The sequence below is a fragment of the Chaetura pelagica genome, unplaced genomic scaffold, assembly GCF_000747805.2.
Source record: "Chaetura pelagica isolate M959 unplaced genomic scaffold, ChaPel_1.0 scaffold46, whole genome shotgun sequence".
Lineage (NCBI taxonomy): Eukaryota > Metazoa > Chordata > Aves > Apodiformes > Apodidae > Chaetura > Chaetura pelagica.
The window spans coordinates 3011537-3032386 of record NW_009954102.1 but is presented as its reverse complement, the minus strand read 5'-3'; the positions used below and the strand labels follow the sequence as shown (position 1 = coordinate 3032386).

The 20850-nt window shown below is 39.1% G+C and overlaps 1 protein-coding gene across 1 annotated transcript in view; it reads left to right on the top strand.

Moving 5' to 3' along the window:
* The first annotated feature begins 11216 nt into the window (after positions 1-11216).
* LOC104392935 (chromosome unknown open reading frame, human C2orf43) overlaps positions 11217-20850 on the top strand; it is an 85255-nt gene continuing 75621 nt past the window's right edge. The window contains exon 1 of the mRNA XM_010002381.1: positions 11217-11370. Coding sequence (XP_010000683.1) covers positions 11217-11370 — 154 coding nt within the window. The remainder of the gene's footprint in view (positions 11371-20850) is intronic.

The window sequence follows — 20850 nt, the reverse complement described above, 5'->3', positions numbered from 1 at the left end:
GGGGGGGGGAAGCAAAGCAGCCGCGGGGATGCTGCTTGTCACGGCTTTGCGGTGTGTCCGGGCTGGCTCCTGCTCCGGGCTAGAAAGCAGGTGGGAAGGAAAAGGCCTGAGGGGCCTGTCAAGGGGGGAAGATGAGATTATTCGCGCTTAGAAGTTAAAAAGTGAGATGAGATTTGCAAGTGGAAGGAAGCGTCTCTTAATGGCGGGACTGATTGATTTAGGAGAAGCAAAGGGAGTCTTGCAGGCATCCACACGTCCTCCCTAAGGAGCCCGCTGCCTGTCAGGTTTGTTGTTCCTTCTTGTCCCTCAGCATCGTTCTGTTTAGTAAATACAGACCTGAAGGGAGCTGCAGCAGAAGAGAAGAAATGCCTTTGCCAGGCAGGAGGCAAGCAGCAGGTTCAGGGAGCAGTGTAAATGCTGGTGTGGTGAAAGAAATGAAGGTAATGATGAAGCACTGTGAAGGTGTGACAGTTGCAGAGGGTTTTCTTACTGGTAACTTTTTTTGTTGTGTTTGCAATAATGGTGAAATAGCTCTTCTGGTGCAGCTTAAGTATAATGTTATAGCCATGTCCTCAGAAGGATTGAATGGATCATAGAATGTCTTGGGTAGGAAGGGACCTCTAAAGGTCATTCTTGTCTATCCTCCCTACAATAAGCAGGGACATCTCCCACTAGACCACAGTGCTCAGAGCCCCATGAAGCCTGACCTTGGATGTCACCAGGAAAGATGCAGACCCTTAGTTTTAAAAGGTGCTGTATCCTGGCCCTCTGGGAGTTTATAATATCCGGTTAAGGTCTGAGAGACCATCTGCATGGACTTCTTGCAGATCTGGATATGAATTAGTATATTTTTGGGTGTCTTGGAGACTAGACACCTTCAATGATTCATTAGGATTATTGTTATTCCCAGTTTTCTTGTGGCACTTTCTTATGGTGTCAGTGATGGAAGTGGTTGCACATTTGCAGAATGGAGTAAGCAACAGCACTAATGTTTAATATTTTTCTTCATGGAATTACTACAAGGATCATGTAAAAGCAGTTCAAATCAGTGATCTCTCAAGAATCTTTTTAACAGTACCCTAAGCAGATACTTGTGAAAGGTGCAAATATGTATAATTATTCTTTACCTATTCCCACTCTGTAAATATCTGCTCAGCCTGCAACGAAGTGCAGCCCAGGAACTCTCTGGAACAGATGTACTGTTTCTTCTCCATCAGCTCATCCTTACCTTGCACCTCTGGGGAGCTTCAGTGTTTGCAACATCTAGCCTCAAGGAGCTATGTGGGTCAAATACCCACTACCTCAGGGAAGCAGCTCCATCAGTTATGAACATGCTTTCTGCTACTCCTGTTTGGTATTTCCTGTTTTTTAAATTAGAAGGGACACTGATGGATTATTTATCTGCTTCATGTGATTCACATAGATGACTACAATAGATGTTTACAGATAAATGTAAAACAACATTTCCAATATAACTGTCAAGGCAAAAAACTTACCAGCAAATTTGACAAGATTTAATCTAAAGCTTCCCAGTGCTGATCTTCCTGTCTGGTTTTCATTTTTCTTTATTGATAGCTTTGTGTTCTTTTAAATGATGTTTTTTCCATTGTTGTGATTTATCATCAATAGAATGGTTTTGGTTGGAAGGGACCTTCAAAGGTCATCTAGTCCAGCCTCCCAGCCTTGAGTGTGTATGTACCTTGTCTGGAAAAAAAGGGGCCATTCCTATTTTGGGTTATGTCTAGGTTATACTTAGCAAGTATTAGGAGCAGAATTTCAGTTTTTACGTTTTAGTGGTGTAGTGCATGCATTTGTACAGACAGCATGCATGCAGGAGATGAAGGAAAGTTAGGTTTTGGCTTATTTAAATTGGAATGTTCATAATAGCTGCATAACTATATTTTTCGCCTGTTGACAAACGACTGGCTAATACTTTGAATTTTCAGTAAAATGTTTTACTACGTTTGATTCCAGCTTACACTTTGAATTACCACATTTAGATGTCCAGTAAGGTTTGTAAAAATGGGTTACATTGGGAGGAAGTAAGTCATTCTGATTTAAAAATATTTGAAATAGGGGACAAATGTGTAATATGAAAGGTCTGAACTTAAGATAGTCTTAAGCTTGAAACAAATTGAAGTTTTCACACTGAAATAGTAGCCTGAGTATATACTAGTTGATGGGTGAAATGAATGAGGGAACTGTGCTTACCTGTCTAGGATTGCACAAGCACCTCATGCAGCTGTGCAGTGTGTGGTGAGGGCCTTGTTATCACATGTTGGGTAACCCTGATGTGCCAGAACAGTGCCCAACTATGCTGGGCTGTGTATGCAGGCCTTCCTGTAGCACTGCTGCTGAGATAAACTTTTTGGCTACTGCATCACTTTCTCCAGCCTGGCTGTTTAACTCCCTGTCCCAGCCACCTGATCAGCAAGATGATGAACTTGACCATTTCTTACTGGGAAGGACTTGGACTCCAGGCCTCATATTAATCATGTACACAATTATATTACTGTAGTGACTCAGAAAGGGATCTAATGCTATTTGTTATAATTCTTGGTAGTCTCTTGTTTATGTCTCCTGTTCAGTGATGCTCCAGTTTGACTTCCCTTGTTCTTTGCACAGAGCTCCAGGCAGCCTGTTTATAAACATTCCTTGTCTCTGCTCACAGTGCCTTGCCTGCCTCTTTAGGTTAGGAAATGAGTATCAGAATGTACAGCTGCTGCAGCAGACATAAGGAGGAGGTGGTAAGCCCAAACACAGGTTGAGAAATTACTGGAGAACACTGTTCTGGCTAGTAAGATGGTCCATTTGAGTAAGCAGTATTTTAACTGATTATTTTATATCCTTGTTACAAAATAAGAGAACCATCAGTAGCTAGTAAGTGGAGTTGAAGCTGAGATTTAAATCAATATAAGAACATATGCAAGTTGAAATAATCAAAAGGCAAGAAAAGAATAAATGTGGCTTGAATTCAGAGCACATTAGGCTGAGGGAGAACAACCAACATAGAAACAGAGGAGTAACATATAGAAATAATTCCATGGAGGGATATGTGCTGAACAGAACAGCAAAGGATGGGGGAAGCCAAATCAAGGAAAGCATGAAGCTAATTTGATTAGTGCACAGATTTGTTTGTCTGGGTTTTTTTTTTTGCTTTGATATCTGTTTCTGGCTAGTATTCATGATTCTCTTTGAGCTTTGTCTTTTGTTACAAGAAGAAAGACTACTGCTCTCCAGTGAGTAGTGAATCCTATTGTGCTAGGTGGTGGAAAAGGAGTTATTTGACATCAGATGAAACAGTAATTGCTTTTTACTGTTTTTGCCTGTCATGACTGGTGCTGAATGATGCAAGTTTCTTCAAAGGTTTCATTTTTGGATGCTGTGTTTTAAATGCATATATAGGTTACCAACTCTTAAATTCTTGCATTTTTGTGTCTTGTTGAATATTGTCCAGATTATCTGTGTGGCTTTATTGAGTGCCCAAGAGAAATATGGGGCTTGTAGTTTTGGTTGTTTTTTTTTTTAATGTAGGAGTAAAAATAATAGTATAGAACATATGGTTGCAGAGCCAAATAGTTTTTGCCTTTTTTTTTTTCTTTTGAAAAGTGCAAAGATCTTGTTTTCCCTGAAGGTAGCAGGAATCAAAGGGCAAAGAAGCATCATCTTTGTTTACTGAGCAAGCATTTTTCCGAAACACTTAGACAGCAAGCAAACCTATTTGCATATGTTCTCTCTCTCAATACCATTTTCAATTTCTTCTTGTGCATGTGTCCTTGCTAATGTGTTCTTTCACTTTTTTTGCATTATATTCTGCTCTTTCTCGCTCCCCTTTTGAAGCAATACTCTGTACAAAGCCATTTCAGCTCCTCTCCCACGTAATTCACACACATACTGTTTGATTTTGAACATGCTCTGTTTTGGGTGGTGGTACATGCTGAAGTTTGAAGGTGTTTAAAAACAGTCCAGAAAAGGACTTGGGGGTGATGGTGGACCAGAAGTTCAACATGAGCCAGCAATGTGTGCTTGCAGCCTAGAAAGCCAACCCTGTCCTGGGCTGCATCAAAAGAAACATGACCAGCAGGTCAAAGAAGGTGATTCTCCCCCTTCACTTGACTCTCATGAGACCCCACCTAGAGTACTGTGTCCAGTTCTGGAGCCCCCAACATGAGAAAGACATGGAGCTGTTGGAGCAAGTCCAGAGGAGGGCCACGAAGATGATCAAAGGGCTGGAGCAGCTCTCCTACAAGGAGAGGCTGGGAGAGTTGGGGTGTTCAGCCTGGAGAAGAGAAGGCTCCAGGGAGACCTCATAGCAGCCTTCCAGTGCCTGAAGGGGCTACAGGAAAGCTGGGGAGGGACTTCTTTCAAGGGCTTGTAGTGAAAGGACAAGGGGTAATGGATCCAAACTGGAAGAGGGGAGGTTTAGGTTAGACATTAGGAGGAAATTTAGTGTGAGAGTGGTGAGACACTGGAACAAGTTGGCCAGGGAAGGTGTGGAAGCCCCATCCCTGAAAGTGTTCAAGGGCAGGTTGGATGGGGCTCTGAGCAACCTGGTCTGGTGGGAGGTGTCCCTGCCCATGCAGGGACCTTCCATCTCAAACCATTCTATGATAATTCTATTATTTTCTCTGTATCCAAACATAAGCATGATGGTTTTTTGTTCACGAAGTCCATCACTCCCAACTCTAACTTCAGCAAGATTTGAACTCAGTCTGTAATCATGGTGTTACCTTTCAGTTTTGCAGATGCTTGGCGTAGTCCACATTGAAGTAAAATGATTAAACAAACTGCATACTTTGCAGAGTTGACTGTATCAATGACAATGCTTTCATGCTATCCATTCCAACCTGTGCAAATAAACAACTTTTTCTTCCTTTGGGACTAAAAAGTTTCCCCAAATCCCATTTTCTGTTTGAGAAAATATTCCGTATTACACCAAATTGTAGCATCCTATTTGTTGTAATGCGAATTAAATCAATAGTAGTTCCTTGAGTGCACTTGTGTCTTTAAGCAACAATTTTCTTACTCATTTCTTATTAGATCATCAATATTGTTTGCTTTATAATCAGGCTTGCTTACTGACTGGGAAAGGGGGGAGTTGCTAGGAGTACAGCTTTCACTCTGCTGATGAAGTTACTGTAAGCCAAGCCAAACTCACACACTTCTGGGGTTAAATAGTTTGACAGCACATGATATGTAGGACCTCTTCTTCTGTAGGCTGTGTTCAAGAAAATATATTCCACTTTTAGAGTGTCATGTCATTTTTCTTTTGGATACCTTAATAGTTGCTGCTATTGTTTGAAGGCTCCAGGGACTCTCAGCCACACCAGGATAACTTCTCAGGATTTGCTTATGCTTTGTATGACTTCAGATGTGTTAGAGTTGCAGTGGCAAATGGAGAACTTGCCTGGTCTACCTAGTGACAAGGAACATGGACTTAGAGGCTTTGTGAAAGGAGCATCAGCATGAACAAAAACTCAAGTCTGTGTTTGGCAAGGGAGAAAGAGAGCAGACATAAAACTTTGTGTCTTGCCAGAACTGCAATTAAGTATCAGCACCCTTTGCCGACTACGTTGAGTGCTGTAGGTCAACAGTTTTCATTCTGCTCTTGACCTTCTTATCATTACAGCTCTAAACATGAGTAAGTTGTGCCCCATTTTCACTCATTTTGCAGATATGTTTGCACAGTAATCCATGAAATTCTTTCTAGCTGTTTCACTGCTTGAGGCAGGGGCATGGGGGGAATGACATAGGAACAAAGCAAAATGGAGACATCAGTTTGCTAGGACACTGAGTGGTCCCTAAAAATAAGGCTGTCTAGTTACTTCACTTGTTTTAGCCAAAGACAACCTGTTGCTCTGAACTGCCTTATTATGGAAGTTTGGGTTTTACTGGGTTGTTTCATGTAATTACATCGCTTCATTTGTTGTGTCCGGAGCATTAATTATTTATCTTTGTGCATTTTTACAAATAACACCTAACAGCTTTATTATTTACTAATTCAGAACTAATGTGAAAAGGACTAGCAGGTAATTACCATCATATGACTTTGTCAGAGAATAGTACTGTAAAATACAGTGGAGAAATGTTTCATTTTTATGTGCTGCCAGTGGCTACTGCTGCTTTTCTTATACTGAATTGGTCAAGATTTGTGACTGGTGTCACAACAGCTTGTAGAGTCTTTGGCCTAACTTTGGTGTTTTTCTGTGGAAAATCTGACATCCACCGTTTGTCTGTAGTTTGTCCAAAGAAATCCTTGATGACAACTAAGCATCCTGTGTTTCCCCCTTCCTCCCCTTGTTCACCTTTCCAGATTTTCTACCAGGTCAGTCAGTGTGTTCCTTCTGTTTCTAGCTCTTAGCTGTGAGTGTATTCACTCCAGTCTGCAAATCAAGGAGCTTATGTCAGGTCTGGATGATTCTCTTCTGGGGATAATGTTGCAGAAATTGTTAGAACCATAGCTCAGCAGGCAGCTAGAGGTATCTCTATTTTTCCAGTTACTCTGTTGCAGTGTGACATTGCATTCAATCACTTAAATTCACCAATTTGGTTAGTGTTTCTTTTTCATTTATCTGGTACAGCTAATCCATGGAATACATCTAGTTCAGTTTCCTGTGTTTTTTTTGGAGGGGGCTGATCTGGTTTAGATTCCTTTTATTTTACTTCCCCCCCCCCAATTCTTTTTTCCCCCAAGAGCAACGTATAGACTGCTTAGTCCAAATGTCACCAGCTTAGCTCTAAGAATACTATTGGAGACAGTGCAGGAGGCCTTTCTCAAGTTAAGCTTAGCAGCTTCTAGTGTCTCTCCTCATTCACTGAGGCTTTCACCTTGTCATAGAAGGCAATGATAGAAGGCATGATGTGCCCTCACCAGTTCCATGCAGGATGTGCTCCCAGTTGCTTTAATATGCCTGAGTACAAGTTTGGGGGCATTTCTGAGAACTCAGTTGAGGCTGATAGAGCTGTAGGTCCCCGTGCATTCCAACACGTGCATGGTGGTGCGGTTTTGCAGTTTCAGGCACTTCCTGAGTCATTGTGATACATTGAAACGGATACAGAATGGCCTCTCAATAACCCTGGCCATGGGCACCCAGGGATGTATTTCTTATGGCTTTGTGGAATCTCATCTGTCAAATCTGCTTTAGTGGTCCTTCCTCCTTTAACTTGGTTGCGCCACTCCTTTATGCAACTTATTTTTGCCCTGGTGATTACATATCTCCTGTCTGCATCATTCTTAAGATCAGCTACACCGACCTGTTTGTCCTGTATTGCGATTGGATGGTTTGTAGGCCAAATCTAAATTGACTTCATCTGGTTACATTATGTGGTGCTAGACTGAGTTTGTGACAATTCTTTGATTAAACAATGTTGTTATTCCCCAGTTATCTTCCAAATAAAATGTAAAGTCCAAGTGACAAAGTAAGATGGAGCAGTTAATATGCAATCAGGACAGTTGCATCAATAATTCAGCACAAAGTCTGCAAAGAGGGTCTAGTTTTACTATCAACATTTTACTTTGGAATCAGTTGAGCCAAAAATGAAGAGACTTAATCATATGGCAGAAGTAATCTGCTCCGTGTGGATAACTATTTGCAAATATTCTTATCTGCAGCAGTGACAGTAGGTGGAGTCCAGATCAACGCTAGGACACACAAATATGTGTGTTGGCTTGCAAGTGTATTCTTAAGTTCTTGTTATAGGTTTCGCTAACTACGGGATGATTTTCTCATCCTAAGGTAGAAAGCTTGTGGCTGGTCCCACAGTTGTTCACTAATCAGTCCATCTACTGCTGCCCAGATCTTTGTATCCTGTAATAGGAGTTTGCTTTCAGGTAGACACCTACATGAAGGGTTTGTTAATCTAGTGCTGAAGCCCTAGCCTGTAAGTCAAAGCTTGTGTATTCTAGCAGAATTTTCTTACTGGGTTAAGTACTGCTGGCAGAATCTGCCTTCCTTGTGGTATTTTTCCATGTATGTTTAGAGAGTTTATGGACAGAGTTTAGAGAGTATGAAGAAAATATTGCATGAGATGTAGTAAGGCCTGATTTCCTACATAGTTGCATCTGTTTCTCTCTTACTCATTTCCTCTGTGGTGACACATATGAAAGTCCCACTGGTCAACTTTGTGGTTCTACCTTCACCTTGGCTTTCTTAAAGCTGTGGCACAACCTATACTCTCCACCAGCTGGAAGAGGTGGGACTTCTACAAGCTCACAAGACTCCTGCCTGTTAAATGTGTTTGGAAACTGATGGGCCATCTTAAGATAATTCTAGGGGAAACACTGGCAGTTCATGCTGAAGATAGTTGCTTACAATGGAAATACTTTTATTCAAAGCTTCATTTATGAAGAGGGTCAAGTTGCATCAGGGGAGGTTCCAATCGGATATTAGGAAAAATTTCTTCACAGAAAGAGTGGTGAGGTCTGGGAACAGGCTGCCCAGGGAGGTGGTGGAGGCACCATCCCTGGAGATGTTCAAACTACGGGTGAATGTGGTGCTTCAGGAGATGGTTTAGTGGTTAGGGGATGTAGGGCAGATGGTTGGACTTTATGATCTTGAAGGTCTTTTCCAACTTTAATGATTCTAAGAAGGTCCAGAGGTATTACTAATTTCATCTTAAAACAGGTCTGAGTAGTGTCTCAGGAGTATCTATCTGCCTTTTATCTTCTCTTCAGCCCGTTTCTACTACTGAAGGCCATAAAGTTACAAATTAAAAACCCAACAATAAATAAATTAAATTCTCTCAGAAGTCAATCTGAAATGAAATTTTACAACTGGTTTTATTGGTTCCTGATTGGAAACTTTTATATAAAAGCTATTTTCTTGGGTAAGGTAACTTTTGCTTTTTGGATAGCAAACACCTCAGAAAAGGGATGACAAGCTAAAAGTTTCCTTTGGTTTTTGATGTAACTGAATTTCTCTGTCAGAGCTGCTTTTGACTTCTTTCAGCTTTGAGTAATAAGAATTGAAAGCAGGAATAATGCATTGCAAAATATACCTTATTATGGCTGAACACTAGTCACTTCACACAGTTGCAGTTACTGTAAGTTAGAGTTAACACAGTGAATAGTCAAGCAGTAAAGATGCCTTCTTTGGCATTAAAATTGGTGGTGGAGTAGGGAGGTGGGATAAAAATCATCATCCAGAGAATTTTTCTGTAATTGAAAGTATTAAAAAACACTTCTCCCTTCCCTCCAGAAGCATTTTCTCTTTGCATTGTACTAGATTTTTTTTTAAAGGTACTTCTTGTTAGTTTAAAATAAACCATTGTCTCTTCTGTGTTGCCTTTTTCAGCTTCATGGCAAAACTTCATTCAGATCTGTTCCTTTCAAGTAGTCTTGAACTGAGAATTTCCCAGTGACTGTTTGTGAAAGTAGTGCCCCTCACCTCCTGATCCTTCAAACTTTGTAGGTCTTTGGCTTTAGTTTATGTGCCTAAAACTTTGAAGTAGAATTTGGATCCTTGTATTCGAAATACATGGGGTTTTTTCACTAAGCAAAAACACTTGAAAGGCCTAATGTTATCTTTAACTGGATGCTTTTGAAATGGTCAAGATCATGATGGTATGCAGTAATATTAAGTTTTATTGTAATGTTATTTGGTCATATTCTCATTTTGTTTGAATTATCATAACTTTATGTGCTAATGGATTGCTGCTGTGTGAGTTATACATGAAATAATGTTTTTTTTTAACTCGGGGAAGATAATCTTCAACAACATTAAAGGTGGTTGCTCTTCTGTCTGTTTGTTTCAAGATGAGGTTTACTAAAAAGTGTTTCTGCAGTGGCTGCATGTGACTTCAGAGTTGCTTTAGGGAATTGCTGGCCTGTCATCTTAGGGTTTTTTTTACTTACTATCTCATTATGCTTTTTTCTTTCCATAACATATTTCAGTCAACTTTCAGGGTGTACTAGACAGAGACACTATCATTAATCTCTTTTTTCCCCTTTTCAGGTGGAAACAGTTAAGTTGCACAGGCTTTTCCATTATAGATGGTCATGTATTGGATAAAGAATGCACAGTCATTCCTGTAATAGTTTAACCAAGTTTTTCAGCTTTGTTTAAGCCAGATTGGCTGCTTGAGAAGCCTGGAATGTGGTTCTCAAAAGACTGGAAATATTTTGTAGAGCTTAAATAGCCCTTGAATTGACACAAATAGCTTTCTGCATTTACCCAGCACTGATCTCTCTTCTAGGTCACGCATGTGTGTGATCATTCTCCAACAAGGCCAGGCTTCTAACTCTTGGCTTGGTAACTGCACCTGTAGTTGCAAATGGTAAATGGTTATTTTGGCGGATGCCTGTGTATGTCAGAGTTCACCTTGATAACATTTTAATTAGTTAGTACTTACTTGATGAAATGGCCTGTTTTGCTGATTGAAAGATCGGGGAGTTGGGTCAATCAGCCAGTTGCAAAGTAGTGGCATATTGGGACATAATAATTTCATTTAGGAAAAATACATGAAGTGATGAATGTGCCTCATTTATTTGGCAACATACTGGTTTATTATCCTTTATTGCATTCAAATAACAGAATCATTTAAGAAAAGTTATAAGGATGACCATAAATATTTCCCTGAACTGATCAAATCTTCATTACCTTGAACTGACAAAGACTTCTCCTTTAATCCTTTGAAAATGTTTTGAGAATTAAGTTATGCTGCATTTAAAATGAGGAAGATAATCTGTTAGTTAACATGTTCCTTTTGGCCTCTGATATTTTCTTTCTAAGTTTTTTATTCTGTTTATTTTTTGTTGGGTTTTTTTTTGGTGGTTGTTATTAAAGTAGTGCTGTGCTCCTGTAGTTGAAGCATGCAGAATTACAAAGGCATTAATGCAGTAGTTCTCTTTCTTTGATGTATTTTCTTTTGTCTGCCTTCAAATAAGTTCCAACTGAATTGTTTCAGTGGACAGTGTGAATAAGAAATCTGAAATTATTTGCCTTTAAGGTACTTATTGTCCAATTAATGACAATATATTTATGTGAAAAAACACTGAAAGATGCTTTCCCTCACATAGTAGCAACATGTATCAACTTCTATGATGTATTCAAACATTACATGTTGAATTGGGGTCTCTGTTAGCTGGAGATAACAAGTGTTTGGGGAGAGAAGTGATTGGATTTTTGCAGTTACTCTGTGGGAAGGTACAGTAGCAAAGAGCTAGCCATGTAAATATTTGGTGATCTAACAATGTCTTATTCTGTCTAACAGCAAACATGAGGTCAGCGTCAGAAGAGCCAGTCCCGTTGCATGAAGAATTTATCTATTGTTGTGGAGCTGCTACCCATGTTTTAAAGTGTGGGCCCTGGAAAGACCTCTCAAAAGATGAAAATAAAAATCTACCCAGGCTCTTATTCATGATTATTCCTGGTAAGGGTCTTTTTTTGTTGTTGTTTAAGTCTAGGAACGCAATGGTTGGAAAAGTGTGGTTTTAGTTTGAAAGTTCTCACTAGATAAGTGGTAGAACTTGACCCATTGCATATGGCCAAAAAATCAGTAGTACTACAATGGTGACATTTCTTTGTTACATTTGTTTACTACTGTTACCTGTATTCATAAGGCTGCTGTAAGGTAAAACTGAGAAGTTAGGATGTCTCACTCATTCGCTTGGTGGCAGTGGTTTGCTGACAGCAATGCATTGGTTTTTTGCTCCTTCCATTTATTTCTTGTGTAGTGAAGGGGTGCTGCAGTTATCAGCTGTGTGCCAACTGAAACGTGAAAGTTACAATATTTGAAGGAAAATTCTGGACACAGTAATTTTTTGAAGTTGGATTGTTTTTAAGTAAATGGTTTTCAACTTAGATTGGCACATGAATTTTTATTACAAGCCTCCTGAACCCAGTGAACGTCACATAGTTCCGAGTTACATCAAAATCTGGTCATCTTAAAATGAAATTTTCAAAGTTTCATTTACCATATGTTGAAATAAATGGAGAAACCCTAAATTAATTGTAGTCTGCCAGTGAAGTGCAGGAGTTCTGCCATTACAAAGCAGAGCTTCAGCTTGCTCAAGCACAGATGTGACTGTTTCACTGCTTTAGTTTATTTGAATGTATTGGATATTGTTGTTATTTCCCCAAAATTAGTAATTCTGATTATCCAGATTTTTGGCTTACTGTTTCTGTTAAAGGATACTCTGTTGCTGTTTATGGCCAGTGTGTGGCTTGGTCCTTAGTGGTGATGAAAGAGAGCACAGGTTCCATTTTTCAGGTTTTTTTGCAAGGTTTTGGAAGCCCCAGGGAATATTTTATGTTAGTTTCTTTGGTCAGAATGTTTTTTGCCTCCTGGAGTTGAATAGTAGTGTAACTTTTGGCTCGGTGACAGTGAATTTTAAATGCTTTTCTAACCTGAAAAGAAGAAATAAGCCTCCTATGATTACATATTGTTCCATGGGGCCAGATACCATATAGTGTAACTTTTTAGTAAAAGACTATATTCATTGAGCCAAATTTTTCAACAGTTTTCTGGCAGTACAAGCCTGATTTGATGTTTTTTAATTGCTGCTTTCTTCCAGTTACGGCATTTCTGGAAGGCTTAAATCAACCACTAAGTTAAGTGTTTCTTTTTCACCCAAGTTATGGAGCTTTCATCTGCCTTGAAATTGTGATACCCTTGTGTTTGTGTTCGTGGTAGAGCCTGTAACTAGGATAAATGTGTAAAGCTAACTTATATCCTTAGAAAGATTTATAGGGGAAGAGCACAGAATGCAAACATTAGCATTCAAGTCAAGGTAGCTCTACAAGGCATGTAAGTTCTTCTACTCAAAAAATACGAAGGCGCACAAACTTTAGAGGCTTTACATTAATCACAGGAAACTTTTCATGCAAGAAAATGCAGTGGCAGGACTATATGGAGCTTATTGCCTGCAAAACTGTTCTGTGGATGCCTCTTAATATCATCTTGCATTAACTAGACACGTATCCAGAAATAGACATCAGTGAAATACTCAGAGTGCTTCTGCCATGGTCTGTAATCTTGTGCAAGCAAGATGGTTTTGCTCTTATTTCAGTATTTTGTTGGTAACAAGCTGCATGTTCTCTCACTGAGAAAACAATTAGAAGGACAACAACTACAGGAACACTATCTTCATTTTAGATACCCAAATTCAGTAGTGAATAAGTTACCCAAACTCCTTGTGAGGGCTGGCAGGGAGCCGACTAGGATCTGGCATAACAATGCAGTTTTGCTTCTCATAAATCATGTGTTTCTACTGGTATTTGCCTCATTTTTAGCCTTTGAGGGAAATTCTATCTGCCAACACAAAAAGTACAGCCCTGGGAGAGATCTGGACATTTGGATCACCTGGCAACATGTTCATCTACCTGAACAGTTAGGATTAGATAACATTCCCCACATGCTTTTGTAACTTCCTGACTATGAAATGTGGAGTCTTTCCAGAGTCCAATGGTTTTCACACTTGAAAGTCATGTATTCCTAGTTGAGATTCTTAATGGAATGAAAATAAGAGGGACAGAAGGATGGCTTAATGCAGGTCAAGGAAAGAAATAGCTAGACAAGGGCAGCTCTCACTCAAAAAGGAAGGAGAGTATGCACAGCCAAGTGTGCAGTGATCGGAATGAACATGGCTAGTCCTACTGTGTGTGCTACATTGTTCTGCTTACTAAACTGCTCTGGTATGTACTTTTTGGTCTTAGTGAAGTTCATTAATATGATTTTGTTTATGAGGAATGGAACAAAACGGGATTGGGGATGGGCAGAGAAGAGAAAAATTATAAAATTCTCAGCTTCTGCTGGAGTCAAATAGTGGCAAGAGGAGAATAAATCCTGCATACATATATTCTTTTTGGTTTGTACTCAAATTTCTTCATAATGGGAAGGATTTATCTCTAATCTGACTTTAAAAAAAAATGGGAGAGAGGGAAAACCTGACTCAAAAACATTATTTTACTCTGAAATCATAGACAAAATCCCCATTGACTTTGAACAAGGCAGGATTCTGCCTTCTGAGGACTGATAGTTCACTGTACTTGAAGCAGCTGGAGTACAGAACATGCAGTGGAGTTCAGTCTCATTTAACTACAACAAGCAAAACCTCTGTATGGAGTAAAATTTATTTACTGAAGTAATTACTGTGTAAAAAGCCCAGTTCTTCCTTAATCCAGAATACATGCCTATACTTGTTTACTTTCATGAATATTAATTCTTTTCTATTAAAATCAAGATTTAGTCATGAGAGTAAAATTAAATGTACAGTTTAAGGACCAGGTCCTTGGTTTTCTGGAAACGTAGGCGTTACGGAAAGGACGGGAATTGCTTTTTTTTCTACGTGTGTCATAAAGGCCTGTTTTCCCTTTTGCAGTGTTTGTTTAGTGTAAAATTAGCAGTGAAGTATAAAATCTACTCCAGCAATATTTAACATTGCTTGGGTTTATTGAAAACCAAGATCCGCAAAGTGTAATGGAATAATTTTTACTGTTTTAAGAGTATCTGTCTATTTGTGTCTGTGTATTTGTGAAACATGTAACTTTGTAAGTAAACACAGTAGAAGCTTTAAAACCACAGGTCTGTTTAACTCACAAAGTTTTGCTATTTATCAAACTTTTGCATTTCATTGCAGCAGTGCATTGCAAGACCTTCAATTCCAGGCATCATTTGTGTTACCATTGCTGCAAACTAGGCAATTTTGTTATTTGCAGTCTAGTGCTTGGCAAGCCTAGTTCTCAATAGATAATGTATGGTGTAAATAACATATTTTTGTGATAAAGTATGCTTACATGAGTTTTTTTCCTTAATATACGGAAATAATTTCAGAATTTGCTTCTTTGGGATGCATGCAGAGTACTCCTGGTGCTTGCCAAGTTTCTTGATTTGCCTGCTTGCAGTTGGATTGCTGCTGGTTTATTGGATCATCTTACTGTTTTAACTACTTGTGCAATGACTTGTTGATGTTTGAGGCGTTTGAGGACTTAGATGCTTGTTTATTAAAGTATAAAGATTTCATCTCCTAAACTAATTCTCTGAGTCAAGAGTTGCTTATCATTTTCTGCACAGTGGAAAGTAAGGGCTTGGATTCTGATCTTCACCTGGGAGAGAGACTGTTGTCACTTTAAGACTACTTAACTATTTTTCTGCAGTGAAAAAAGTGCAAACACTTTGCCTGGCTTATGAGAAGACTTTAATGTGTTCTCCCTTGAAGTAAGACTTGCTGTTAGGTTTAAAGTCTTTGAAGTTCTATTTTTGACTGTAATGTAGGGACTCTGAAAAGCTTGCAGTATATTATTTGGCTTTGTCTTCACCTTCTGTTTTGATATTTCAAAATCATCACCCTCAACATTTGCATAAGAAAAATTCTATTAAGTTTATATATATATAAATTAAAAATAAATAAATATATATTTTGCTGTAAAACTGATTGTATATCCCTGAAGCTTAGTTCCTTTGCATTTTGGTTTATTTGGCTCATACTAAACCAGCATTTTTTAAGTTGATAAACATTCACTCTGCTCAGCAGTCACTGGAATTAATAGTTCTTCAGAGGTCTTCTGTCACCACCAAGAGCCAGGGGTTTGCTTAATAATAAAAGAATCCAGTTCCTTATTTACTCCAATTCTCTTCAACTTGGTTTTAGAATGTGTTTATATTTACAAAAAATTGATGTGATTTAATGTGCTTGTTGGTACATAATCTGTATGCTAAAACCACTCATCTGCAAGAACTGCTTTGGATCTTGTAAGGACTCATATTGACAAATTAGGTTGCATTCTATAGCTTCTGGCTACCCTGGCCAGAATGTAATCCAAAAATCTTGTGTGTGAATGCTGGTGCTTAATGTGTGATACCAATAAAAAGAAGATCAGTCAGAATGCTTGTGTGAAGCAAAACCTGATTTTGGAGTAGAGACCACTGAGTTATTCAAGGAAGGTCCTTCCATCCTCTCAGAGTATTTTGTAAGTCAGCAGCCAATGTCTCCTTCCGCGGGGTACAATAGTGCTCAGCATTTGCAACAGTTACATGAATCTAGTTTGGAAACTGTTTCATTGAATGCATGTTAGTGAAAGTTTTATGGTTGGTTTGGTTTTTTATTTGGGTTGTGTTTTGTTTTGTTTTTAAATGAATAGTGCCAGAGCATCAGCAGTAGGAAAAAAAAAAAAAGTCTGTCCAACTTTACTTCATCTTTTACCTTTGCTGTTTTGTCACTGTCAGCCTGATGATGAGAACTGTCCTGTGGATGTGATGTTTTTTTGGTTTGGTTTGGTTTTTTTGAATGTCAGGCTGACTCAAAATAAAAAATTGGACCGTAGGAAAGGAGCTTTCTTACTCTTCAGCTAGTAGATATTATGCAAAAGCCATCAATGAGAACAGACTACACTGTAGACTTTGAAGTTTGTGTAGTGCAGCAATCCAGGTACAAGGGTTTACACAGAGTAAGATGTTTTCCCCTTTCCCTGTGCTGACACTTATCAGCAGATAAGGAAGTAAGAGCACAGCTTTCCATTTCAGGGAGGTGTAAACGGAGCAGAACACTTTAGATTCCCATGCTTGCATAGACTACATATTCATGACCAAGTTTTTTACATTTTCAGTTGAGCAGGAGCAAAAGCGCATAAAAAAACCCAAACCCAACCTATTTTTCTGATACTTCTAAAACTGCTGCTTCTAATTTTTCTAGCCACTTCTTTGCCTCTAACATGAATATTCATGGCTTAATTATGAGATCAGCCTTTTTTTCAGCTGACCGTGTGTCTTCTCAGATGCCAATGCCGGTGCATGTAACATACTGTTTAACTGGTGGAGTTCTTAGTGGTTAGCAATGCTTTAATTTTCATGTGTAGATTGTTTGGTCTGATTTATAAAATGGGAATAATGACATCTGTCTCATTCAAGTGATTGAGGACTAGTCACTGGGATGTGCTGACTCAACCCAGATCTGAGGGCTCTCTCCTTTATTTCACTGAGCTAAATACTTTTACTTCCTCAGATTATTATCTTTGAGGGACAACACTAACTTCTTTGTACCTATTTGATTTCTACTTTTAACCTCTCTAAAGCTTTGAGTACATCAGTCAATTTTCCCCATTTTTTTCTGAGAGGTAGAGGACTCAAAATGATGCCCAAAAAACAGTTTGACTAGAAGACATATATGCTGGTAGAGCACGCCCTGAAGGAAAGGTTATAAGTGTGTTTTATTCCATATTATAAATGATAAAATTCTATCCTTAGGACACTGTTGTCTATTATTTTTTCTGCTTATAGGCTACTTCTTGATGACAGTTATTTTAAAATATGCTGACAGTTGTGCTTTGCTTATTGGCTCAGCACACCAGCTTCCATTGTGTTTAGAAAAGAAAAGAAAAAAACAAAACAAAACAAAACCAACAAACAAAACCTTTCATTAAAAACAAAAACTTCCTCATGCAAAGAGGAGTCTGTATGTCAGATCTAGGCTTGAAAAATGCCACTTGTGTTGAATTTCCCAGTGCTCCAGAAGTACCTTTGATGAGGGCTTGGCACATTTGAGCTTGTTTAGTTTGAGGAGGCAGAGTAATGACAGGATGGTTGAACATCCAACTGTGCTTGACACTTCTTTCACTCCACTAAATCTGGGTAGCAGATGTGGCTTACTGAAGTGACTTAGCTGAAATTTCTCAATCCATGGTCTTCTCTTGGTGTCCTCTCCCTGCTAATGAGGCGTCATTTCCAGCACGGATCCTTCCTGCCTGGCTGTGTGCAGTGTAATCAGGAGAGGAAGCGATCCATCTCCTGCAGCATGCAGAGGCTTGAGTTGGCTAGAATAATGGAAAAGTTGTGGTCTAAGGTATTTTGCTTCATTTGACCATTTTAAAAGGATCTTTTTATCTTTAGATGATGTCTAAGGTGGAAGGGAAGAAGAAATTACATATTGAAGGACCTACCTGTGAAGGAAGGTGGTGTCCTGTGACAGAACAAGGGGCAATCACTGCAAACTGAAGCACAAGAGATTTAACCTGAAAATGAGAAAATCCTTCTTTACTCTGAGGGTAACAGACCACCGGAATAGGCTGCCCAGGGCAGTTGCGGAGCCACCATCTTTGGAGACATTCCAAACCCATCTTGATGTTTTCCTGTGTAATCTGCTCAAGGGGACCCTGCTCTAGCAGGGGGCTGGACTAGATGATCTCCAGAGGTCCCTTCCAACCCCCACCATGCTGTGATTCTGTGAAAGGGTTGTCAGGAATTGGAACAGGCTGCCCAGGGATGTGGTGGAGTCACCATGCCTGGAGGTATTTAAAAGATGTGTAGATGTGCTGCTGAGGGATATGGTTTAGTGGTGGCCTTGGCAGTGCTGGGATAATGTTTGAACTTGATGATCTTAAAGGTGCTTTCCAACTAAAACAATTTGATGATTCTATGAAATCCTAAGTTTCCGTGTACATTGTGTACAAATGATGGAACAAAAATTGCTAAAGCAACAGAACCAGTATATAAAGTTCTTCCTTTCTAGCAGCTGCTGCCAGCAGTCCCTGAGCTGATGTGAATTCTCCTTGATATAAAATATTTTTACCTAGTTATCTCTGAAAATAATAATAATTAAAAAATACCTCCTTTCAGATTCTGGTTAATACATGGCTTCATTTCAGACCTGATAGTAACTCCTATGGATCACTAAAACCGTACAAGAAATTAATTTGACCCATTGTGTTCAATATCTATGGAAAGCAGCAGAGCCAAAAATTCAGTAAGTTCATAGTTCTTGGTCTTCTTTTCCTGTTATAGGCATGATGGAAGATTTTGATCATTTTCCTGGTTCTAGTTTTTTAAAACAATCCATCATTATTCTTGATGGATTTAAAAGCTCCCATAAGAATAAATAAACATGTAGTAGTGCATACCTACATACTGCCTTCCACCTTTAAAATCTTTTCTGTCTGTTTTGACAGCCTTCTCTGAAGAGGCAGAAGCTCTTCACAAGAGATCTTAAATGGCTAAGCATTTGTGCTTGTGAAGTGACTTGAGTTTATGAATGAGGAAAGTGTTTACCTGAATAAAGTGTTTGGCTTAAAGTCTTCATGGAGCATAGAGAATCACAGAGTGGTTAAGGTTGGAAGGGACCTTAAAGACCATCCGGTTCCAACCTCCCTGCCATGAGCAGGGACACCTTCCACCAGACCAGGCTGCACAAGCCTCATCCAACCTCCCCTTGAACACCTCCAGGGATGGGGCAGCCATAACCTCCCTGGGCAACCTGTGCCAGTGCCTTCCTACACTCATGGGGAAGAATTTCTTCCTGATGTCTGACTTACTGTCCTGATGTCTATCTAGTCAAGACCAGTACTAATATCCTAACTATAAAGCCTTTTTCCTCAATTAGAAATACAGTGATATCAATGCAAATATTTTTTTCCTAAGGTTGTGGTTTGCTACATCTTGGCTTATCCATATCCAGAACAGTTTGTTGTTTTGTCTTCTGTTTCTGAAGACTGATAACAAAACCAAAACCAAAACAAACCCAAAAATCTGATAACCCCAAAAGCCCGAAAGCCCATGCTTTTTTTTTTTTTTTTTTTTTTTTTCATAACTGACCAATGCAACAGCATAGAGAAATCTGATATAGATTTGCAAATGTAATTTCTGGTGCCTTTTGGATTTATTGTTTGCTTCCTTGTATATTATTCAAAAGTGATCAAATCTGCAGAGCTGTTTATCTGCACAAAACAAATAATTTGTGGTTATCTTGGGTTTGAGTTGCTTATTTTTCTTGTCTTTTTCCTGCTGATGTTGTCTCATCAGGGCAGTTATTCAGCTGTGTTTCATAGGCTTTCTTGTGAACCCATTTGACACCAAGTCTCACGTCCCTCTTCTGCACACTTCCTTTGTTCTCCATTCTTTGAGAAGAAGGTTTGTTTTCTTCTGGTCCAATTCTGCTTCACTCACTGAAGCTGACTGAAAAAATTCCCAGTGGGAGCTCCAGACACAGCACAGAGCTCACTGCAGTTTCTCTGCCAGCATTGGTTGTAGGACAGATTGGATTGGAGAGACCAACCACATCTGGGCTGTTAAAAGTAGTTAAATCTGTCTTCCTCTGCATAAGCAGATGCTTAAGAGACTCTGTATGTTTAAGTGTGTACCAGGAGACCCAATTAGGTTTGTTTATTTTTCATTTGTTGTGGAGAAAGAGGAACAAGGATAATTTATTTGTAAGTGCCAGAAAATCCCGGTTTCTACCTTTCTACCTGGTTTCTACCATTAGAACAGTGTAGTGAAGAATTCATTATTAACTCCATTTTTTCAGTTTCATGTCTCAATCTTAGCTCCCTTACAAGAGCCATTAGTTTACTGGAATATTAAAAAAATAATAAAATAAAACCTTTTTTTGGTATGTATGTACCTACTTTACCTGTTTGAGGCATTAGAGGTAACTATTGAAATACATCTGTAGACTTTCTTACTCTTGCAATATCACTTAATCACAAAGTCCAGTGGTTTTACAGGGGAAAAAAAAATCAAGATTTCAGACTTTTGTATCCTATGTGCCTAGAGAGAGGCTGTTAATCATTTGTATGAGAAGAGAGGCATGTGCTGTCCTGTCACAGTTTCTAGGTGGCAATTTTTATTCTCAGGCTTCAGGCACAATTGTCACTTGGGCAAAACCAGCTGTGTTTGATTAATTCAGGTTTGTCAGGCTATCCATGGGACCTCTGTAGAGGTAAATTAACCCACGTTTGTCATAAAAGGTGTTAGAGAACAGCTTATTTGCTCTGCAAAATGCATATAAAGAATGTGTGTAAGTTTTACAGCTGTATCAGTCTAAAAACTCCATGTGTGTATATACATATATAGGGGAAAACGTGAAATGTTCTTGAAAAACCTCTCTTAACAAGCTGTGTTACAGGCCCTGGCTGAGTCCTTATG